This window comes from Nansenia antarctica, assembly GCF_963989245.1.
Source record: "Nansenia antarctica genome assembly, chromosome: 7".
In the NCBI taxonomy this organism is placed as follows: domain Eukaryota; kingdom Metazoa; phylum Chordata; class Actinopteri; order Argentiniformes; family Microstomatidae; genus Nansenia; species Nansenia antarctica.
The window spans coordinates 12,455,605-12,481,154 of record NC_137677.1 but is presented as its reverse complement, the minus strand read 5'-3'; the positions used below and the strand labels follow the sequence as shown (position 1 = coordinate 12,481,154).

Sequence of the window (25,550 nt, the reverse complement as noted above, 5' to 3'; positions counted from 1 at the left end):
AGTCCCATACTTACATCACATCATAAACAGGTCTCACGATTAAAAAACTAGCTTATTGACACTGGCTTCACACTGCTTCTTCGAGTTCTATTCACAGTGCTGCTTTTTTGACGGAAATAGAGGCACCCAAAACCCTTTCAAGGGGGTATGATGGGTGGGAGAAAAGAGTGAGGCTCTGTTTATCATATGACAGATGACAGTTGGATGACATTTATGCTATTACCTACTGCCATTTCTATAGCAACAGCGAAGTTGCTTCTGTTTGTTCAGTAAGGCCAAGGCAAGCTATGGGAACAATGCATTCTTATGAGTTTGCTGTTTATAAACTCCAAGGAGACAGGTAAACTGTTGGCACGTCTAGTCTGCCAGTATTCTTGTCAAGGTGTAGGCTAGTGAAATAAGATGAGCTATTACCAGGTAATGTTTCAGCAAATTCACATTCAAGGTATTTCTCAAAGTTAAATATTAAATGATTTGTGGTCTTTCATAACAGTATTGTAACATGAGTTAACATACTGAAGATCTTATCTAGGCTAATGTTTAGTTGCCTTTTATAAAAGAGATGGGGAGCTAAGTACAAACCAAAACTGGTTCACACTTTACATTATTATATACATGTGTAGCTTTATTACTATTGTAATAATACTGTTAATAATACTATTGTCAGTGTGTACTTACATTGCAGTGGCATATGCTAGATGACAGAAATAAATCATTTATTCATGTATTTATTTCCATTGTACGTAGGAGTTAATTAGGGTTAATTTTGGGGCTAGAGCTAAGGTCATTGCTTTATCTAACGTATTATGAGTAATTACAATGCTTGTTACACTGTACTTAGAATGGTACGTACATAATAGCCTACTTCATGTCCTCCAGTTAGGTGGTTGGAATTAAAATAAAAGGGATTAGAAATAATGTATGCGCTGCTATTTGATCAAACTTTGATCTATTTGATCTCCCAATATTCAAAAATAAAATAAAATAATATAATAATAAATGGTTATCCTTCAAAATAATTAAAATAAAACTGCTGACCGGCAAACTTCTGGGCTGTAACTTTAAGGCTAAACCTACTTGGTGCTGATCCTATGCCAGCCAGGCAGATCTTAAGTTATTAAGTAATTAACCTGTTCATCAATGGATTGTATGGAAGCATATGTATGTTATCCATACTAAATAAACCAAACAATTTCACAAACTCATTGACATTATACCTTATTAGATTTGTATTAATGGCTTTCTCTTTCACATCTTGTCCACAGCATTTCCTCAGAAGACAACCAGACCCCAACTCTGCTCCTCTTCCTCCCAGATCCTACAGCTCACACATCACACCAGGGCCGTTCTCCACCAGAGATTCTCCTTCTTCTGCCCTCATATCCCCCCCCTCCTATTGGGGTCTTGCCTCTGTGCAACCCCTACGCTTCCGGACCCGGACAGAAGTCATGGACTGGCGCCGCTTTTCTTCTCTAGACGTGGACCGTGTGGCTCGAGAGGCGGACGTGAGTGTATTGCAGGAGTTCATCTCAGAGGTCACCTTCTGTGACGTTACTGGTGAGAGGTGTCCACACTGCCGCAGATCTGCCGATCCTGCCTTGATAAAGGTCTTGCGCATGTCCCAATTCAGTACAGAGTACCTGTTGCACTGCCAGGACTACCTGAGTGCCCAGGTATGTGAACTGGAAGATCACCTACAGAGGGCACTCTCTCGTGCAGACAGGGAAGGGAAGGAGCGGACTCACCTAGATGCTGAGTTGCAGGCCGCTCGACAAGAGAGCAAACGGAGGGAGAAGATGATTGCTTCTCAGCAGCTTCTTCTACAGGCTAGTTCCAACAACTACCACAAGGTGAACATCTTTGGGCTTCACAGTGCTCTCCTCCCAACCCAACATTGTGTCATCTAAATGTTGTGTTCTCTTGACTATTCTATCAAATTAGATTTTCTAGCAGTCAGATCTGGTATAAAGAGTTGATATTTATAGTGTATTTTTTCGATGACACCACAATGTTGGTAAACCTATTCGTCTGTCTTGGCCCAGAATTGAATTACTGTTTCAAAAAGAGTGGCATTGTTCTTATGAAGTAGGCGTCTGATGATTTACACCATTGCCGCACAGACTGATAGAATGACAGAAACCACTGGACCAGCACGAAAGACAACTCCATTTTGAAAATCTGTATTGTACATCAAGTCTTGTTTAGCCATACTTCTTTTTTTAGTCATACTTCTTTGAAGGTCTGGAGAATTGTAGATGATTGCTGGTTGCTATGTGTGTCATCTTGACTCTTTTCTGAACAGGTAGGACTACTTTGCAGAGAGCTGTTGCTAGATGCTAGCAAGAAAATTGAAGAAAACTTGAAGGAGAAACTGAATTCTCCTTTGCCAGAAGTGTGCTTTATACACAAAATCTAGTCGATAAACGCCCTAGGTGAATTAGGTATTGATTGGTTCTATTTATTTTTTTACAGTGCCAATTCTGTGAAAAATCATTCATCAATTATTCCTACTTACAAGCACACCTTCAGCGCAGGCATCCAGAGATTACAGATGCAGGTTAGTTCATAATGTATGATCTTTTTTAAATTCTAAGATATGTCATATTAAAGCTGTCACACAACCACACATGGCTTACAAACATGTCTTTCGGATTATGAGTGTGAACCAGCACTGTGATTGTTTGATTACACTGTTGTGTTTTCTTTGTGTTTTCTTTTCCTCAGAGAGGCAGAAGAAGAGGCAGGTGGAGCAGGTAGATGGGGTTGAGGAGCTGAGGGAGAGGCTGAAACTGGCGCAGACCAAACTAGAGACAGAGAGGGAAGCTGAGGCCGTTAGGAAGCAACAGGTGACAACAGCAGAGTCATGACTCTAGACATCTCTATGTTACGGTACATGTGGGAATACGGTACATGTGGGAATACGGTACATGTGGGAATATGGTACATGTGGGAAAACTAGGGTTAGGGTTAGGTACTACGTCTACTTGGTACATGCTGGCATGTCTAACCCTAACCCTAACCTTAACCCTAGCACCCTAGCACCTAACCCTAACCCTAGTTTTCCCACTTGTACCGTATTCTCACATGTACCGTAACATCTACATGCCATTTCGCAGATGATTTTATCCAGTGTATTGTAGGATCCATCCCAGTCACATTACAAGACCACAATACAATATTGTAATTTTATAAACATAATATAGCCTTCTGAACTACTGTTTATGTACTTTTATTGGTTTAAACCACAAGGAGCTGGAACTGCAACAAAGGAAAGAAGCCGCAGAGCAAATGCAGTTGGAGAACTGGAAGAAGGAGGAGAGATTTAAGTTCCAGGAGGAGATGAGAGACCTGAAGGAGCTTTTCTTACAGGAGTTCAAATATATGTCCAGCAAAAACTCCATCGAGGCTGTGAGTCCTATCCCTATGCATGTTGAATTACTGGCCTGTTGGTGTGGTGGAGTGATTGCGTTATTCAGCCAGTAGATGGCGCCAGAGTGTAAGGTATGAACAACCTGCTTTACATACGCAACAGTAGATTAGTCTGAGTCTAAGGCCTTCAAAGAGCAGTTTTGTTCCTACCTTGCTTTACTTTGTAGGTTTACCTATACATGTATTCTTCTATCATTTAGTTTCACCTGTTTTGGTGAGCTGAGCTTTAAGTAGTAGTTTCACATGTTTTTTTTAGCCCAATGTTTTCTGTGCAAGATAAAAATAGGCTTCAAAACCCACTAACAGAAACTCCAGCAGCTCCAGACCAGAGAAGTGGCTGTTTCAAATCAAGGTTCGTTTCAAGATGAGGATCAACGTCAGCAAAGAGAACGGGAACTGAAAGAGAGGATGGCTCAGCAGGTAATAATAATAATAATAATAATAATAATAATAATAATAATAATAATAATAATAATAATAATAATTCATTACATGTATATAGCGCTTTTCCGAGGCTCAGAGACGCTGACAATATGGGAGAAACGGAAGACACAGAAACAACAAGCAACAGATAACATGGGCACATGGAACACAGAGTTAGCGAAAGGGGAGGGGGGGGGGGGGTGGTGGGGTCAGGGGGGGAGTAGGGGTGGCAGGGTTAGGGGGGGTGGTAGGGACAGGGGAGATGGTTAGGGGTAGGGGAGGCTAAATGCGTGTCAGGGGGGGGGGGGGGGGGGGGGTTGCAGGGTTAGGGGGGGTGGCAGGGTTAGGGGAGATGGTAAGGTACTGTAGCAATTCACAACCTAGTCCTTTGATCCCTGTACTCTTCTTCTTCGGCGTATGGGCGTATGGGTTGTTGTTTACTCCACTCCACCAGGGCTACCCTTTTACCACCCCGAGACCTGGTTGAGGGGCTCACCCGGGCTATATTTCTGGACACCCCTCCAGAAGCCAGGTCATCATCTCGTCATCTAATACCAACAGACCATGCATCCCGTTGGGTGGGTGGTACACCGGGCAATCCAGGATAACATGGTACTCTTGAAAGCATGTCTTGTCTTCTGCAGAAAAGTGAATGGAGGAAAAGGTTTAAGGAGATCCAGAATAGGCATCTACTGGAAACAGAGGAGGTAAGATGCTCTTGTGACGAACGGGGCATGACATAGTGACATTGCTCTAGTGTGGATACTTAAATTCTTAGTGATCAGAGGAAAAAGTGTTTTGGAAAAAGCTACAAATCCACATACACCACAGCATCTCAGACTCACGAATGGAGGACCATTTTGATGGGGGGCCATCACGTAATACTCAGTAGAAGCATACTTCATACAATGCCTGCTAAGAGACAACAGGGTCCCCTGCTGATGACCTGTGCTTCTCAGCTGCAGAGTGAGAACGGGAGACTGAAGCATGCCCTATCTGCAGACCGCAGCTTAGGCCTGCAGCGGCTGCAGCAGCGCGTCTCCTCCCTCTCCACCCAGATGAGTCAGAGAGAGAAGCTCATCAGGTCTCAGGAGAAAAAGGTTATCAGAGCACTTTAGATGCTGAGCTGGCGTGTGTACTGCATCGTGACGTTAGAATTATAAGGTTCTATCTACATTTTTGTCAAAATTGAGTTTTTTTACATAATCTGATCCATTAGGTGTTTATTAATGCCTGTGTGGTGTTATTTTTAAAATGTTGACATTTTTTAGTTAGTAATTAATAAAAATACAAAGGTTCCATCTCACAAAACATAATGGAATGTAAAAACGTTGACGCTCAATATCTCTGAACTACCCTAAACGGAGAACCTTATCATTCTAAGCTCACGGCATGTTAATCAGTTATGTAGAAACATCAAAACATCACATGTCCCTGTCTACCTATTCAGAATGCAATTTGAGGTTATAGTGATTTTGTATTCTGATTACTTCTTTCTATGTTAAATACAATTTAAAAAGGTTGACTACTACAGTACTTGTATTTTCATCAGTGTTGAATTAGTCTATGCATTTCAGATCAAGAAGTTGTCTGTGAGACCAGTACCAGGTAATATCAATATATTCATTGTCATAAGCTTATAAAGATTTGTTTTACGTTGAATAATATCTTACTTTATGTGCAATTACCATTGACTCTGTTTGAATGGTATGTTCTGTTTTGTAGTATCAGACACTCCCATCATCCAAGCTGTCAAACACACCACAGTGGAGGATGAGGAAGTAGAGGACATAGAGGAAGAAAGTGTGTATTAGCTTAGTAATAGTAATAACAATTGAAACAATTGAAATTATTATCAGTTTGGAATAGTCATGACGCAGGCTAAGAAAACAATTGAATCAGTTTCTCTCTCGTTGTGATCCTGGTTCCGTAATGTCCTGTTTATTTACAGTGGAGGAAATAAGTATTCAACACATTAAAAAAATAAACATATTATTTCCATTGCAGCTATTGAAATCACATGACATTTAGACCAGACATTGATATTAACTCAATAAAACTACACAGCTGAAGAAATTGTAACATTCCCATCCATAAAGAAAGTTATGTGCAATAAAGAGAAATTACACAGGAAAAATTAAACAAGTAAGAAAAAGCATTAAATCAGCTTATACCACTAATGAGTTCTCCCACCTGTGCTAATTAGAATCAGCCGGGTTAGTGCATGTTGGTGGGTAAGTACATCCACTCTTTGAAAAATGGTTCTCCACCTCTGAATGCAAGTAAACAAATCATTTGTCATCAAGCTTTCCTGCAAGAAACATCTCCTGATGGGGAGAGGCAAAGAGCTCTCCTAAGACCTTCGCAACACAATTGTTGACCAGCATAGTAATGGCACTGGTTACCGACATATTTCTCAACTTCTAAATGTTCTAAAATAAGCACCATTGGGGCCATTATCCGCAAGTGGAAGGAAGATCACTCGACTATCAACCAGCCACGCACAGGAGATCCTCATGTCTGACCGGGCATTCAGAAAGTTGGTCAGAAGAGTAGTTTAAGAGCCAAGGACCACTAAAGAAGAGCTCAAGAAAGACCTGGAAGCAGCGGGTACAGTTGTCATAAAGAAAACAATAGGCAATGCACTCCACCGGCACGGTTTCCATTCGCAATCACCCCGGAAGAACCCCTGGGAGAATGTAGTCCGGTCAGACAAGACAAAAATCAACCTTTTCTGCAACAATACGCCATGTTTGGTGGAGAAATGGTTCTGCATATGATCCTAAAAATACCATACCTACAGTGAAGTTCAGAGGTGGAAGCATCATGGTATGGGGCTGTTTCTCTTCATAATGGTACTGGTGGAATCTAAATGATCTAAAGGAGGATGAATGGAGCCATGTATCAGGAAATTCTTGTGAAGAATCTGTTGCCATCCACCAGGATGATGAGGATGAGAAGCGGGTGGATCTTTCCAGCAGGACAATGTTCCAGAACATACCACAAAGGAGCCTCTCATTTGGTTCAAGAGGAAGAAAATAAAGGTGTTGGACTGGCCTAGTCAATCGCCAGACTTCAATCCAATAGAACATTTAAATGTCCACACATTTTGTGGAAGGAACTGAAGATCAAGATTCACCATCGGGTCCCCCGGAATAAATGAATGGGTCAAAATCCCACCTGATCACTGTGAGAGATTCAGGGGGTTTCATACAGGAAGAGTCTTAAACTGTCTTCGGACACACCACCAAGTATTAAATACATTTCAGTTAGCATGTTCAATACTCCTTTTCCTGTGTCATTCCCTTTTATTGCACTTTTGTTTTTGTTTTCCTTTTTTAATGGATTTTTATGGTGTTACAATTCCTTTAGCTATCTGGTTTTATAGAGTTATTTTATAGGGTTTTCATGTGAATAGCTGCAATGGAAATAAGTTGAATAAAAACATTGTTGAATACTTATGTCCTGCACTGTAAAAATCTTAACTAGTTTAGATTTTACTATGTATATTGTGCTAGTATTTAAGCATTAGATGGTAAGTCAATGTTAGCCTCTTTAGTATAATCCATCTGCCATCCTCTCTTCTAGGCCTTGAGGACTCATGTGAAACCAGGCAGAAGCAGTTGGAGTCTTTCCTTAGGAACCCAAGCCTGGTGAAGGAGTCTTTCCTTAGGAACCCAAGCCTGGTGAAGGAGTCTTTCCTTAGGAACCCAAGCCTGGTGAAGGAGTCTTTCCTTAGGAACCCAAGCCTGGTGAAGGAGTCTTTCCTTAGGAACCCAAGCCTGGTGAAGGAGTCTTTCCTTAGGAACCCAAGCCTGGTGAAGGAGTCTTTCCTTAGGAACCCAAGCCTGGTGAAGGAGTCTTTCCTTAGGAACCCAAGCCTGGTGAAGGAGCTCAGACCCATTCTGGAGGAAACCCTGGAGGAGAGGCTAGAGAAAATCGGGCTACGGAAGGTAAATACTGAATGTTTATAGACAATTATCCAGATGCAGAAGATTGCCCGACTATGCAAAATGTCCGACTCCTTATCTATTCACAAAGCAATTATGAGATGACATCATGGTCATAAAATGCTTTTACCAAAGTGACTACCGTGTTACTACACAGGTTTCAGGTAACTGAACATAGAAGTAAAAACCAGTTAAATTTAGGAGAAATGGCCAATGGTCGTGGAGATTTAGGACCCATGTCTAAAAATGCATTTTCTATATTCCAGGGAGTCCAAGGCATCTCCCAAATGACCTATAAGAGCCTGAGCTCCTTGGTATCTGGTCAACGACAACAGAAATCCAGACAGGTTTTGAACCTCCTAGAGCTCAGAGAGCGCCTGTCCAGAGAACTGTCTTTAAGAGTGTGCCGTCTGCAGAAGAGCCAGAGCGCTTCAGTACCTGCTCCTCAGACCCAAAGTAAGGTCCGACACCAGCTCCACAGGGCTGTGTTTCTCAATGTTCAACACCTCACACCTGTTCACCTGCCCTGAGCACTCTCATATTTTGCATTCAGAGAAAGTGAGTTATTCCAGTGTTACCCGGGAAAGAAGTCCAAAGTGCAGGCGCACACCTTTGAAGCCCTCCCCAGTGAGGAGAAGAAAAGGTTCAGCCAACACAATCTCAGCAAACATCAAGTGCCCACCGACCGAAGAACTGGTAACTTATGTTGACATAATGCTCCTGTAAACCCTTAATCATACAGTATCAGTATTGCTGCTAAGATATTAAGCTGCAATGTACAAGAGAGTACAGTCAGATTCATAAATGATGTCACAATCAGTCAAAAGCATCTTTTGTCCATCAAAGATTTTACAATTCTGTCCCTCGCAGTGAAATAGTACCTTTATATTATATTATACTGTATATAATCATGTATGCCATACACTGTAAGGAGGAGTGATTAAGGTGACAAAAATGGGTGTGTGTCTTTCTCTCAGCACCCCTCTCTTCAGGTTCTGAGGGGGAATCTGTGGGGGACGGACAGCGCCTATGTGACCAGCCCTGGTAGCAGATCTGCCCCCTCAGTAAGGATAGTCCACACTGGGCCTCAACAGTATCCCAACCAGTGGACAAGACCAGAGTGATGCCACCTGTAAGCCAGTGTGTTATCTAAACCCAAACCCAGAACAGCTGTAAAACCCCTTTCAGGTCCACACATTCTTTTTTTGTAATAATTGTCTCACCAGAATACTTAACTTAGTATTACTGTATCAAAGGTCGCAGTTCCTGTGTCTTGATTCTGAATTAATCATGCACTTGCCACTTGCCATTTGTCCTAGTTATCGCATGAGGAGAGCGACCTAGAACTGTCTTCCATCGAGGAGATTCTGCCTCTACCAGTAGGCCGTCTGTCTCTAGGGGGGCGTGGGAGCATAGACATAGGAGAGACATCAGGTACCAGCATATGGAGCTCCTCAACAAGCAGAGTAGGGGGGCTTTAAGGCACCAGAACCTCTTTTCATATGTGTGTGTGTGTGTGTGTGTGTACTCTATTTCAATCATAAACCAGTACCGGATATATGTTACATTATAATTAGAACAGGTAGTACAGCAAGAAAGAATAATGTATTGTACTGTATGTATTTAAGGGTAATTGGTCAAAATATCTAAAACATATTCTACACTAAATAAACTACACTTTTTCTATAGATATTGTAATGATATTGTTCAATTAACTTTGTTGATAATAAACTCAGTTCATTTGGGGATTTTCAATCATCTTGATAATACATATTGCTAGGTATATTCCATAATTGGTTTTGTGTCTGAAGACATTTGGATGAAGAATTGGAATAGAAACACTGAATGATAGAGTAGAGAAAACACAGAATGAAGACTGGACGGGTTAAGAATAAAGACACATTTATTCCCCAGTACAACTTCAGACAGTTATGGACATGATGAAGCGGACTCTACACACAAGTGGTCACATGGCCATCTAACTATAAGTTACATTACATTATATCTGACTCCAAAATATACTTTAGGATGAATAATGATTGATAATGATTTGCTCATCCCTGTAATGACACTCAGTCATATCGGACCCTCCTTCATGTCTATGTGATGAACATGGTCACGACAGAGTATCAACAAATTAACAAATTTAACAGTTTCAAAGGAATATATAAAATGAATGTCTCATTACATATGCAGGTAACTGTATGTAGGTTGCATGTCTGTGTAAAGGGTTGGGGTCAGGTTTATTTTAGGCAGTGAATTTAAATCCCAATTGAAAACTCACACCTTACTGTGTTCCATTGTGGCTATGTGGTAATCCACACCTTACACTTTATTTTAATTGTGATAATTACAACACAATGATGACCTGAACAAAATGTCTTAAATAACTATATTCTATGATGCAGAACATGAGTTAACACAGCAGCATTTGAAAACTTGTTAAGTTATGGTTTAGTTTACTTAAAATACAGTTCAATAGAAAATGTAAATTGCCCTCACCAAAGCAGAAAAACATTATACACAACAATAATACAAATAATAAACCTTATGGATACAAGAAAGATCTGTAGAAAAAATTTATGTAATTGTCATTGATTCATCAATAGCTTTGCTTTGTTTCAGAGAACCTTCAGAGCTTTACTGCTACAGGTACAGTGGGGTGCAAAAAAGTTGGGCACCCCTGGTTTAAATGTCTGTTACAATTAATCTCCAAGTTATTGAAAGCAAACCTGAACACGAAATGCAACAAAGTTAAACATGACACCTTTCTGATAATTCTTCAAAATGTTAAAGCAAGGTTTCTTTTTATTTTAATTATTTTAAAGTTTTTAAATGATAAAAAAGGAAAAGGGCCCTGTGAAAACATTTGGGAACCCTTTTGGATTATTCTTTGTTGCCTTTTGAGAAGATGATTACTAAGGTCCTGACCAAGGTGATTTACTCGTTAGGGCTTCAATGAATCAGGTGAATATAATTCCAGGGTTGAACTATATTCTGAAGTAACTCCATGCCTTATAGAGTATCTGACTGCGGTGGCTGTTGTGTCTGGTGTTAAAAACCATGGGTTGCTCTAAACAGTTGTCCAAGGATGCCAGAATCAAGATAGTTTCAAACTACCCTAACCCTAAACATAACCCTAACCCTAAATAAATGGAACAAGTCAAGGCAAGATCTGGAAGACCAAGAAAAATGTCAGATAGAATGTCCCGAGATCTGGTGAGGAATGCTCAGAAGAACGCACACATCACTGCAAAAGAGCTGCAGGGGTCTAGGGGTGCCCAAATGTTTGCACCCCACTGTACATGCTATTCAGGGACTTTACACATAGTCAAATCTCTGGTTGGATCGTCTTCCATCTGCACTCTGGGCCTTGTACGAGTCATTATAGGTATTCCTGGTTTGTGGCTTGTTGTCAGCTTTGTACATTTGTGTGTTGTGGGAGGCAGCTCTGTAGGCCATCCCATCATATCTGAAGAATATTTAAAAAAACAATACAATCATTCAACGTGTTCAAGAATAACACACATAACATAAATAACACCATCTATCGTAAGCCAAATCTCACGTATGTAGTGTATATGAAATAACTTTCCAGAGAATGTCATTTTGTTGAGGTAAGCATGGTCGAAGCAAAATTGCTTATTTTGGTGATTAAGTGGCACTTACTGGTTCTTCTCTGGAACCATTCCCCGGCAGGCTACACACAACAGTATCCCTCCAATAAACATCACAGCCCCGCCTATCCAACCCACGAAGAGGGCAGGGCCAAATGTGTACCTGGAAAATGTAGGAGATGCAGAACATTAACATAAGAAACATTTATTTGCAAATCGGCATCATGACCTTAGAATCGGTAACTCAGCTTATGTACAAAGTGCGTCCATTCTGTTTCACATTATGTTTACCTAGGAGTGAGAGTTCCCCCCATTCCACCGAACCCCCCTCCCCCCAATCCCTCAAGTCCAGATGAGTATGTGGTGAAACGAAAGCTTTGCACAACTAAGTTGGCAAAGACGGACACCCCGGCAATCCCACAGATACCTGAAAGGAAATGTTATGTTTTGTTAGAAATTGATGCAAAAGATTTGGGTTGCCAGATATTACCATTTACAAAAACATCAATGCACCTGCTAGAAGACACATGACCCCAGATGCCAGAGTCATAGTGGCCTTGATATTGTCCTCCATGCTCCCAATTTTCATGCACTTCAGTGCAAAAATGGCAATCAGACAGCCGATTCCTCCCAGAATAATTCCCACGATCATCAAAGCTCGCACAGCTTGAAGCATAGCTAAGGGACAAACAAAATCATGGTTTAAGATGGCAGCTTTTTTTTACTTTGACACTTGCAACATAGATATTCATGCCCTGCGTAAGTAATGGGAGAGTGAAGCATTTCTTTCTTCTTTAGGCTCCACTTGGATCTGAAATTCAAACAATTACTATGAGGTTAATTAAGAAATAACATTTTTTTTATGCATAGTCCCTTTATTTCAGGGTACCCAAAAGAGAGGGGACAATAGGCTTGACATGTGTTACTGGTTTCAGGTGTGTTTCATCACATAATTTGTGCAGTTATAAGAGAGCTTTCGAGTCTGCTACTGGTGTCGGCTACTGGTGTCAACATGAGGACCAAAGAGACGTCAATGCCTTCATTGGAACATTCTTCAGGGAAGCCATTATGGGGCTGAAGTCAGAAACAGCCAAAACCATAAATCTACCAAAATCAACAGTGTGGAACATCATTAAAAGGAATTAAAGCACTGGTGAGCTCCGAAAATGAAACGGCCTGGTAGGGCCAAGGAAGACTTCCACAGTGGATGACCGGAGAATGCTAACCATGATTAAGAGGGGACAGCCCTTCCCTACTTGCAAGGATTGGTCAGCCCACAATCCAGTGCCCCGATCACTCCGCTCTTCCACCTCGACTGTCCGCCCGGCACTGCTGGCTCTACGTGGATGCAGCAGTCGTGCTACCCGGTCACAACTTTTCACTGTCCTGGCGCCCCGCTGTCCTGGCGCCCCGCTGGTGGAACGAGCTGCAGGGACTGCAAGTCACTACCTATCTTCCAGCATCGATTGAAGACCCATCTCTTTATCTTAACTGTCCCTCCAACAGACCTCTTCATCCCCACTACCCCCCTGTACAGTTTCTCTACTGTAAAAAAAAATGAATTCTTCCTTCTTCTTCCTTTTTCTTATGATCTGTTTGATGGATAGATGATTCACTTTGGATAAAGGTGTCTGCTAAATGCCAAAAAATGTAAATGTAAAAGTGCATTTAATTTGCTGGACACTTAAGTTAAACAAACACCGACTGAAGACGGCCTGGCAGAGCATCACCAGAGAAAATACCCAGTGTCTGGTGGGGTCAATGGGTTGCAGATTTCAGGCAGTTATTGCATGCAACTATTGTCGACCAAATACTCACAAATGCTTCATTGTTGCCTTAAAATATGTAAATGGTAAATGGACTGCACTTATATAGCGCCTTTTTTGCTGCTCCAAAGCGCTTTACAACGGCCTCTCATTCACCCATTCACACACACACCAATGGCGGCAAGCTGCCATGCAAGGCGCTGGCCCACTCACTGGGAGAAATTTAGGGGTTCAGTGTTTTGCCCAAGGACACTTCGACATGTGGCCAGCCGGGGCTCGAACCGCCGATCTGCCAACCTTGTGATCATTAGACGGCGACTCTACCTCCTGTGCCACAGCCGCCCCGGCTGTATGTATTAACAGTGTTGTAATTTCTTAATGGTGAAATCAATATGTACACAATCTGAGAACCTCTTCTTTAAGCTCATAGTTGTCTGATTTCAAATCTAAACTTTTGTATTGCAGCCAAAAGAAGAAATATTTTTTACGTTACTTACGCAGGGCACTGTATAACTACTTTTCCATCTCTAATCTCTATGTAGTACAACACATTTAGTAAAACATTTGTGATAGGCCTACAGTAATATGAATGTTACATTACAGAAATAATGTTTAGTTAGTAGACAGCACTGCTGGGTGGGCCGCGCTAGTTTTGGGCCGGTCGGGCCGCCCCCCCCCCCCAAAAAAAAATAAAAATAAAATAAAAAAATCTATATACAGTATATATAAAACTAGCGCGGCCGACCCCAAACTAGCGCGGCCCAAAATAGCGCGGCATCAATTAGCGCTGAATCAAGCGGCGGCCCCCATTTATACTAACACATGGGCTGGCCCAATCACATGCTTAGGCCCTGCTGTCCATCAGCCCCTCCCCCACTCTGATCCCTCGGCTGACAACCCAAGTGCAGTGTCATGTTCGTAGATAAGATAGTGAAAGGGGGTGCCCAGAAAATTAGGGAGAAAAAAAGTAAGAAGCTAGCAGAGGATGCCTCAAAATGTCAGAAACGGACAGATATGTTCTCTGGATCGACTGTGGGGGCTAGGCCTACTACAGATACAGCAGCCATGTCTCATCACCGTGGAGTACGTCAACAGTGAGTGAGTACACTGGTTCACACTTGCATTGGTATACTTGCTGTCCATGTCACTTACTCCGCTCTCAATTTTTTTTTTTACAAATGGTATATTCAACAGACTGCCAGCATGTTGATCGGCGGTGTCGGACCGATTGTGTTGGGCCGGTCTGAGCCACATGGCAGGGCCTAATTTTTGTCCCAGTCCAGCCCTGGTAGACAGTGTGTCATTTTGAATGTTATGACAAAAATATTCTTATCCTAGGGACTATAACTTTTGAATCAGATTTTTCTTACTCCTTAGATGACAGACAAATTGTGTTCGAATGACACTGCTGAAAAATGAATTGGATACATAAAAATTCTCAAAATGGCTTAAAACAAAGGAAAACGTTTTGGGATGAGAAGATAAAGAGCGCTGCTTTGTTTCTATGAAGATAAGAATAAATGTTATCAGAAGGGTACTCATTGAAGACAAGGCCTAAATTGACAGAGAGCTCACCACTGACATGGATGTTGACCTACATGTCTTCATCACCTTTGTTGAGGATAAAAGCCTCAACTGGCCTATATCTTACCTGGCAATCCTAGTATGGTAAAGAATGGTCTGCATTGGGTTGTACCAGATGATGTTCCTACACATGAGTTCCATAGTCCAGAATATGTAAAAACACTTGTTACGACTGTGAAAGACCGGTCTTGTATTTCCCACATATCCATTGCTGTGGCAGCTGATATCAAAAATTCACCCAATGCTGACAGCATGAATGCTATTAACTGTATCATTGAGACAGCCATTTTAGTTCTCCTGCTTGGATACTTCCTTGAGTACCTCCTTGATTTCACGATGTCAATGAAGTGATGAAATGGCAGCTAATTCTCTAGTGCCTATCACTATGTACTCTGAAACAAGGAATCACCCTTATCAAATGTTTGCTGAAAATGATTGACATGAGATGTCAGAGTTTCGGGAAATGGCGCGTTTCGGCTGAGGTGTGGCTCGACTCTTTTTTCTTTTTTTACCACCGTCTTCAGAAAATACAAATTACAAACCATTTAGATTTTTCTTTAACATCACACTATGTGAACATTTTTCTATAAGCAGTATTAGAAAAAAATATTCAGCTACAAAAGCTGAAATGAAATTGTACTACATATATGAATATGAGGTCATAACGATATGCCCCTTGGTTTGAATTTAATTTGCACTTATTTTGTCATCCACAAACTGAAAAGGTTATGGAAGTGAGGCATGTGGTTTTAAGTTGGACATTTGTCTCTGGTTGAGTTAAAAGTGCATTCAAATAATTATGGAAATAGATCACATCACAAAAATCTATAAAGTAGGCCTACAATTACTGTTCATGTTCAGTCAATGAGCTCAACTCACATTGTTTTCACATTTCACATTTGTTACAATGGTAACAATTGTTCTGTATAGATATAAGTGAAATCCTAACTCAATATCCACGTATGTATGTCAAATCATCGCGCGAATGTCCTATTCACATCAATGCAAGATTTACTCAAATGTCAAATACCTGGTAGACCCAGGATGGTGAAGTAAGGCCGGCACTCAGTGAAGCCAGAGCTCTGCTTGACGCAGGACCTCCACAGGCCTGAGTAGGAGAACACAGAAGTCACGGGGGTGTTAAGGCGGTCTTCTGTTCCCCACTGATCCATCCCTGTGGCAGCGATGAGCCCAGCGAGTCCCAGCAAACTCAGGAGAAACCCCAACACCTGGCACAGGGTTACTGCCATGATGCTAACTCTTCTTTGTCGCTAAAGAAAGCAAATGTTCCAACAATCTGAACCTACTGTACTGCGTCTCTTAGCCTCTGTGTTAATGGCAACACTTCTCACACACTGATATCAGAAGCAGGTTTGACCTCAGTGACGACTGTACTCCTACCCTGTTTGCCCAGTGCTCAGTCATCTAAAGTTGGGTGGGGCACAGGGGTAACGGTTACAAAGGATGGTTTGAGTTTTACCGATACCAATGGGAAAAAACTATGGATTTTGTATGAATACATTTATAATGTGAGTTATAACTTTGCTTAGCAAGTACTCTTTGTACTGGTCCACTAAATTGTCTTACATTACATTGTTTAAATGTAAAACAATAACAACATATCCTACTAGCTTATTCAAACTCCTTTGGCGGTCACCACTCTACAGTATGTTAAAGATCATTTTATAGACATATATTGGATATTTCGTGTTGTGCTGTGAGGACTGTAGTTTTGACCCAAATATAGAATATGTATTGTAAGTCTGGGCATTTTTTATTTATTGTTTTACCAATTGTTATATTTATGCTAAATAAGCTGAAGAGTAAATGCACACCTCAAATTCAGGGCTTGGTCATTCTATTATTTCCTTATGTTTCGTGCCTAATGTTTATGCTAGTTTCATAGCGATACCAGATGGCTATTGACAGAGTGTGGTCACAACTGTGCTACCGTCAGCCAACCAAAATAAAGCAAATAAGCCCACTGATATGATTGTTATTAACTGAAACCAATTTGACTGACGCTGATAAAAGTGAGAGAGCTGCATCACGGTCATATTGGTCTTTCCTGGTTGTATGCAACATATGGATACACCCAGCAGAATGTAGGAGTTTCTGTTCAAGAAATGTACAGTAAACATTATTTGTTTAACCACACTGAAATATGGAAATGTTTCTTTGGAGGTTCTTTGGAGGTTCCTTGTTTGTCAAACTACTCATATAAACTGCCAAAACATCAATGTTAGTGAGGGTGTAGAAATGCTGTTCGTCCAAATCATGCAGTCTGAGGACGAATCAGATTGCCAGCTCTACAAATGAGGATTAAAACATACCAGTAAGATGCAGGGCAGAGAGTAATACATGGAAGGTAGTGGCACTTTCACTTTCACACACAAACAGGTAGTTTGTGAAAAATAATAGAGTTAACATGGGTCAAGTTAGACTGGCTGTATTAATTTAATTAAAATTAAGGCCTTTTTAAGTCAGTTTAGGCTAAGGCTAGACATATTTCAATAACATACTGAGAGAAAACAGTAGCCCACCCTAGGAAAAGCACAAATGCTGAGGTAAGAAAAAAATAAAGAATGAAAGAATGAAAGCATGTTATGCTCATGTTTCAAACCACTTTTGACTTTTTTTCAACTAATATTAAGCTGTATTATTTAAGGTTGTTGATTTTGAAATAACACAAGGTGTGTAGGCCTTATGCAAGTCACCTAACCAATAGTATTCTGCCGTATTTACACAATGGCTACTTAGTCTTATCGCTATGTCAACAGTTTCTCTTTTAGCCACTTACATACAGTAGTTGGTATGACTACTGAGTGTTACAGCAGCACTACATTTCTCACCCTGCAAAAAGGATCGAACACGCCTAGCTCTTATATTTTAATATTACATACTGGATTTAACCACAAGTTCCACAGACTTGTATGTACTGTACCCGTAGCAAGGGCCATGAACCTGTAAGGGCATCTTTACACCGAGCTCCATTTTGTTAGCTGCATTCAGTTTAGACTTCCATTAGTCAGGCCGCAGCGAGAAAAGGAACACAAAACAGAGCTCTGCTGAAATGATCAAAGGGCTGCCTTGGAAAATGGTAGGGAAAATGGGCCATTTACTTCCTTCCACCTTTGGATGCCTGCCCACCTTCTCAATGGCTTCTGTTCAGCAATCAATGTGTTGCCACCCAATTTACACTAGAGGGCAGAGTCATTGCAGAGAAACGCTGTCTAGCATCACAGTAGGGGACAAATTTGCAGAGAGCGTGATAAGAACGGCTCCATTCAAGTCGAACCCCTGAGCTGAAATGTGCCATTTGTATTTCTCCATGGGCCTCGGGAACTTTTCTCACAAAATGTGAACAGGTCAGAAGGAGGACAATTAGAATTTCAGCACACCTTTACCTCCTCTGTGAAGTAGAGGGCCAGGAAGATTGCCTATGAAAATCATTATTGCAATTAACATCATTATCTTCATTCGGTATGGTAGAGGTGGTCCTTGATTCACTATTTATTTCACTATTCAGAACTTAACATCTATTGCACAGCTACGTCATGAGATCAGTCCTACAAGCAGAATATACAGTAGGAACCGAGGGGAAGCACAGTTATTATGCATGGGCATGATTTCTTCAGTCCATGGTGTTCTAACATGTGTTTACTTAGCCATATGTGCATATGTTCAATACAGTATCACTGGATCCTAGTTCATAATAGTATCACATTCTCATTAAGAGCTCCTAGTCTATCTCTATGTCTCCTACAGTATACAAGCACATTCTATCTATGTTCATCACATTGCCATGCAATATTCTGTTGCCACTCTTCTCCCAAAACCCAAAACTAACAGTAAGACAATGGATGGAGTACCCAGGAAGGCAGGGGAAGAGGAAGGTGAGGATCTCACAAATGTGTTGTGTTTGAAGAATGAGTGAAAACTTTAAGAATCCCCGAGCAATTAACCAATCGGAGTCTAGCAGGGCGGCGTGACAGAGTGCACACATCATTGGCCGACAGGCTCGCATCCGTTATGCATTCAGTGGGGCAAGATCTAAATTAGAGAGCCAATTAACTCTGCTAATAGCCCTCTCCAATTTAATCTGGGAGACAATGGGGATTGAAGAAGATGCTTTATTAAAGACTCAAGCTTGTACAATATCCTCTTTCTGCCACGATTCTGAGGGCCCGCGCTTGCCTCCTTGTTTTCACTTCAATTAGCCCACTGCTTTCTATGATTAAGTGCCTATAATTATTTTTCAATTAAGGCTTTGATCTGGTGTGTACTGTATACAGCTCCTTGGCGCACCTGAAAGAATGAGGATGAGACAGTGAATTTGTTTCCTTCTGTTTTGCATTGATGGGGGTGCAAGTGAGATGAAGTTTGCTGGACCCCCGGGACAGCCGCTACCTCAACCCCCCGGGACAGCCGCTACCTCAACAAAACTTGATAAAAACCTTGCTCTGGAAAAAGAGCTGGATTTTCGTTAGTTCCTCCTGCCTAGTAGTTTTAATTTGCCAGGTTTTTTGTTCACCATCTATTATCAACTGAAAATCTAAAGAAAAGCATTGCCCTCTGAGAAATATCGGTTGACTATTATGCTGATTATGGGAGACTTCCCCCAGTAACAGAGCTACTCTGATCTTCAAGCTTTTATGACTGATACGCTAATCAAGACCTCACTAGACAATAGTTTACCCTGTTAAATCAACAGTATTTTGTCTCCCCAATATTACATTTCTTTACTGACAGAGAATCCCTTGAAAAGGCTGTAGTAGACTACTACGAGTAGTAGGGCTCTACAAAATACAACAATAACAAAACAAAATGTGTCAGCAAATTGAGCAAAAGGTGCCTGATCTTTTGGTTGCACAACAAGGTACTTAGCAGCAGTCATACCTTAATTCCTCTATTTACTTACCTGAGCTGGGGAGGGTGATCAAAAGAGGGGGGGGGAAGTGTCAGGTTAAATGACAGCCGGGGTTAATTATCTCTATAGCTGGAGGGATTAGAGGCAATCACAGTCAAAAAGCAGGTTCCAGAGGCGGTGTAGAGGTGACAGTCTGCATTGTGTGGGAAGCCGTAACTACTAGGACGCACCATGCCCTTCAGGCCCTATCTGACACACACACACACAAACTCTACCTGCACTCCCCGTTCCTCAAGATCAGGGCGAGTGGGAACTTGGGAATGGTTAGGAGAGGAGGCTTTGAGTTTCTTTCCTGTGTACACTGTGAGTGACAGATGAGGGCAGAGTATCACCTGAGTGGAGGTCTGTTGTGCCAGATAGCAGACACACTGAGAGAACAAATCTAACTGCCGTAGTATGGCTGACAAAAACGGTCTGTGTCCTTCCCAAAATACTGATTGGGGTGCTTTTGCAAGCAAGTTTTCTTTCCTGTGCTTTTTACAGTAGAAACCTCTTTCTAGTTACGGCGATGGTGCTGTTGCATTCTCTGTTAGATTTACTGAAAAGCAGTTAGCGTATAGGTTAGTCTAGAATTTCTATGATTAACCACATACCTTCACTCCAGTCTGTATACCAATAAACATTATAAGTTATTATCCCAGTTATTTAGCAATTTGCACTTCCACATTTTCCAATATAATGGAAGCAGATGGAGTCCATCTAAAAATCCATTCTATTTTTGGTATGACTTTCCTGCAATTAAACATAAGCGTAATCATACAACAATGGTAAGATTAGATAAGGGGAACATCCACTTGCACTTAGATACCCCTGTCACAAAGCAGACGGTTTGCTTTTGCAGAAATGTTGATCAAAAATGAAAAGAGACAAACCATTACAATCATGAAAATCCTCAAAGGGAATGCTATTATAAACATTCGCCATTGATTGATTGATTGAAAACTTTATTAGAAGATTTGCAGAAGTAGGTACATGAAAGTACATATTACATACAAGGTCAACTAACAGGATAAAAACCCAAGAAAGCCACTGGCTTATTTCAATTGGGGTCCTTGATTCTCAATTCATCGTTACATGTAAGACAGACAAAAAAAAAAATCAGGGAAATGGAATGGATTCATTGAAATACAACAGGACACGTATAAAGATGGAGCATAGAAGGTCATGTCAGAGAGGGCAAAAATGCTATTTTACCAATAGAATCCCAACTTGTCATATGATATTGCTTCCAGTGTGTCACAGCCTGTGACATCCTCCAGTAATGTACTGTAGTGAGTCCATCATATTCAGAATGGCAAATGTACTTACTGCCTCTTACTCCGACATACAATATCACTTGATCGTAAATCTGGATCTACTTAGTAAAGATATCAACAACCGAATGTATGCTATTGGATAGAAATGGTCATTTCTATTTGATCTATTAGTATACCAAATGACTATTGTTAGCAGCTGTAATGTGTAAGTATTTGGTTACATTTAAAGTACACTAACTAATACGTCTACTATACAGGTACTGTATGTAAAAGCCTGGGTGCTAAACAAGCCAAAGACAAAGTGTGTCAAATGTAATAAAACCACAGTGCCATGAAAAACAGTTTTATGAAAATCCATGTTATTTAAATTTGTATTACATTTTTTTACATTTAAACAGAATTGGTGCACTTTCTAACACGATTTGTTTGGTATCGCAACTAAATTGCTAGCTTGGTGATAGAGATGGATTATGGGTATGTCACATAGGGGCCCATGGAGAAGGCAGTTATTAACTCTTGTACAGTAATTAAAACTCCCCAAGCACGTAAGAGTACCAGTGTTAATGAGCCATGACATCGCCATGGTCCTATGTACACCAAACTGCATATACTGTACACCTACCTACTCTACCTGAATACAGTATTGTACTGAGGGAAGAGTTGGAGAAGGGAAGAGAAGAATGAAGAAAGAAAGAAAGAAAGAAAGACTGGAAGAAAGAGAGAGAACGGAGGCGCTACCCGAGAAGGGTAAAGAGAGGGAAAAATAATGAAATATCTGGGCTTTGTGGAATATGAAAAAAAACGGAAGAGGAGGTGATGGTAGTGGTGTGGTTGTGGGGCGGGGGTTTGGGGGGGGGGGGGGGGGTTAGGAATTGTGTCTGAAACATTTTGTATGACCTCCTCTCTCGCCCATCCATCAGGCAGGCTGGCTCATTATTCTAACTAGCCGGTTCTTTTCTTCTGTTGCGGGACGCCATCAGCTGCAATCTGCATGCCAATTATCGGCCAGACCCCCTGATACCCCTGCATGGAAAATGATCTGTCAAGAAAAAAAAAGAAAAAACGCAGAAGGCTTGTGCACCGAAGCCCCAATCTCTCCACCCCCCCCCCCCCCCCAACCCCCCCTTACACTATATCCCTCTCTCTCTCTCTCGCTTCCCCTGTACAGAAGTGACAGGGCTTCCTGGAAAATTAATCTATGGAAAGAGAAGGGGAAAAAAATTATAAATGTAGCTATTCTCCCATTCTGGCCGCTCAGTTCTCTGGGCACCGGAGGGCAGGGGAAGTGGAGTTTGTGATAATTGCCAGGGAGAGGGGGGCCGATAACAAAGGGACACTCTTCCTCTGAATGTTACACTAAGGGCAAGGGGAGCGGTCATGAAGAAGCCATCTTACACGCCTTCACCCTTCCAGGTATGCTCCCCTTACCTTTCATTCCCTTCCCCATGTCATCATCAAATTACAGATGAGATGAGCAGCCCAGTTCTGATCACTGTCTTGATCCCGTAAATGTGCTGAACGGGCACAATGGAGAGCACAGGAGTTTGAACTAACTACAGTACTTACTAAAGCCACAAACTGCACTGTACATTCGTTTTGATGAACATAAAAACCAAAACATGTTCACATAAATTCTAACAATTGTACCTGCTTCGATAAACCAATATTTGATGGATCATCCATGTTGTTAGAAGTTCATGAGAACTCATCACGTTAATGTGATGACCCCTAACCCCATAACCACCTAACGTTAATGTGATAACCCTAACCCCATACTACGATATGTAGCTTAGAAAAGCTACATATGCAGGACCTTCTAGAGCAGGGGTCGGCAATAGGCGGCCCGTGGGCCATTGCTGGCCCGTCACCAATAATATTTGGCCCAGCAGATAATTTAGAGAATCCACTTTTTTTTTTTTTTTAACAATATCGGACCGACAGTCCCACACCGCGCCTATAATGTCCGAATAGAGAATCTACCACCACCTGAATAATGCTTATTGTACTTTTATTCATGTTGAGAGTGAATGACACAGGGACAGACAATCAGGCAGCGGGGTGCACCGAAGCGCACTGACGCTGAACCCCTCATAGTGAATCATAAGCAGGTGGACAAGGCGTGGTGCTGAAATAGCCGACATGCGGTGTGGTTTGAAAAAAATAACATCAGCTCAGTAAACCATTCAAACGTAATGTTTACGTATGTGACTGCAACACACATATGAACAGTAACAAAGCAAATTCTGTTTAATTTTCTGAAAAACATTGACAACAAAATCGGTGCCAAAGTGGTGGTAGGCCTATGCTCCTGAAACGACAGAGCAAACGCGCTATTAGGGATAATAAGTACAATGAGCCATAAGCCATTCATTCAAAATATACAAAATACAATTAGGTTATTAAATACAATAACGACAGGCTTGGTACTCACTTAATGTGAAAAGTGGCATCTCCCATCGGTCACTATTTGCTTGATATCTGGTGATATTGACGTCACTTTAATCCACAGGCAGTTTATTTTTATTTTTAATGCATCTATCGATTCCTCTCGTGCGTCTTTATCACATTCATTGAGGAAAAGGACGACTCGCATGTATAGAAAGGGAACATTGTGAGCAGGGAAGATGTGAGTCTCACACAACGGCTTTGCATTGATGAAACCAGGTAGGATGAACGTATAGTTCGCTGTCCATTCCTCTTTAAATGCCCTGTTTTCATCGTCAACTTTCCTCTTTAGACCTTTGGAGAGTGACATTATGTATCTCTTGCTAGTTAGCAGGTTAAATGTTTAGCTAACTTCACCCGACACGCAAACAACCAATCCAATAATAAATAATGTGACCTTGTCTGGAGGAGGGGGGAATCATTCAGAATAAAAGCATGTTAAATAATTATTAGAATAAGTTAGGCTGCGATACGTCGTCAGTCCACACATTTATTATTCAAAACTATGGAAAAGGGTGAAACTACGTTTCAACGTTGTTGAGAATCACAACACAAACTCACTAGTCAAGCCTAATACTGCAACTAAATGGATTGGACTGCTACCTAGTTAATTATAACACTACTTTACATTGTTAGCAGGCTCACAAAACAAGCCGTGTTAGTTGACTAGCGATGTGTACATTTCTCGAAAGAAAAGTCAAAGCATTAGAACGTGTCATATTTTTAAACAATCAATTACTTAAATTATCCTTTGATTATGTTCGGGCCCGCCATCTAGTGGCTAAAATTTTTTGGGGCCCGAGGCCAAACCTAATTGCCGACCCCTGTTCTAGAGGATGAATAAAGAAAGATGTAAACAAAGGCATGGAATGATTGTAAGAAATTCCGGAAACACTATGAGGGAAAAATGACACTTTGTTCACGCATCAGTCTTGAAGTACAATCCCATTGCACCCTTTCTCTATGGATGAGACCATCATCTGTGGGAATGAGAGTTTAGAAAGCAACAAAAAACCCTTCTAAATACTGTGTGTTGCCTCATTTTCCGCATAGGGAGTAGCGTTGTAGCCAAGAAGAAGAAACAGTTTCTCCGGAGAGGCAGCAGCAAATCAGGTTTGCTCTGTCTCCCTTTGTGGTGCATATGTGTGTGCCTTGGTAAAAGAAAGAAGATTCTCTAAGCACGTTAGGGCCATTTTGTCCGATTGTTTCACACCCCACCCCTCCATATCCACCCTCGGAAAACGCTTGATATAGACAGCAGTATATAGCATTGCTCTCTCTCCCTCTCCTTTCTCCCCTATCACCCAGAGCAGGCCCAGTGTAGGCATGAGCAGGGCAAGTACCAGAAGAATTAACAGAAATGTCTGGCATTTCACTAGTGGTAGGAGTAAAAGAAGCCATGGTATGTTTAGTAGCACTAATACTGTAGTAGTCAATACTAAATGGGAAGAAAAAAAACATTGGATAAATGAGTTCAACTGTACTGCATCTCTCAATGCTGGCATCTAAACAACCAACCCAGAACTATTGCCAAAAACAATATAAATGACCTACAATAACGTGCACCTGCATTTTGTTATATTGCATTATTATTACTGTTACTATCTACAGTAAGGGATACAATGCTCTATGTTGCCTGCAAGTTCAGTCATCAAAAATCAGTTCAACATCTAACCATACATACACATATTCTACTGGTTTGGTAAGAAGAACTCCAAGTTTAACTCCAGACTTGGTGGACTAAACTGCATTTCCATAATCACAGTGAGAAGGAAATGACTCTGTTAGCGTACTCAGTAGCAGTGCTGAACCCGGGCCTTACCGGCCGCCGTACCCTGAAGTAATAATTAAGAATCCTGTCGCAGAGTTGTCAGTAGTCAATTACACCTCCCGCTCGCTCGGGCACATGCTCTGACTGCGAGCTATACGAAGACACTGAAGTTGTCATCGTAGAGGGAGACAGAGAGAAAATGACGAGAAATGAAGATTATTGTGGAGTGGGGATTTTCGTGCAAAGTTTAACAGCCCGTGTCAGAAGGTGAGCCTTGAATGCGAGCGGCCAAATGTCCCCAAAAACACGAAACCATTATTGCCGATTACACAGCGCGGGGACTTTGGTGGTGCGTTAATTGGAGCTTTGGCTCGCATCG

The 25,550-nt window shown here is 41.4% G+C and overlaps 2 protein-coding genes across 2 annotated transcripts; one reads left to right on the top strand and one right to left on the bottom strand.

The window, feature by feature from the left end:
* Positions 1 to 296: 296 nt before the first annotated feature.
* On the top strand, positions 297 to 8,926 carry dzip1l (DAZ interacting zinc finger protein 1-like; the record flags this gene model as incomplete). The annotated part of the gene is made up of 12 exons (XM_080536559.1): positions 297 to 340; positions 1,316 to 1,850; positions 2,473 to 2,557; positions 2,725 to 2,846; positions 3,250 to 3,408; positions 3,736 to 3,849; positions 4,497 to 4,559; positions 4,812 to 4,914; positions 5,578 to 5,655; positions 7,441 to 7,805; positions 8,069 to 8,236; positions 8,780 to 8,926. 12 exons carry the CDS (start codon positions 297 to 299, stop codon positions 8,924 to 8,926), a joined length of 1,983 nt encoding a protein of 660 aa, XP_080392685.1.
* A 2,197-nt stretch (positions 8,927 to 11,123) lies between these two features.
* On the bottom strand, positions 11,124 to 16,019 carry LOC308162077 (claudin-18-like; the record flags this gene model as incomplete). The annotated part of the gene is made up of 5 exons (XM_080536174.1): positions 11,124 to 11,274; positions 11,472 to 11,582; positions 11,711 to 11,846; positions 11,933 to 12,097; positions 15,800 to 16,019. The coding sequence occupies 5 exons, from the start codon at positions 16,017 to 16,019 to the stop codon at positions 11,124 to 11,126; spliced, it is 783 nt and encodes a 260-aa protein (XP_080392300.1).
* Between the last annotated feature and the right edge of the window lie 9,531 nt (positions 16,020 to 25,550).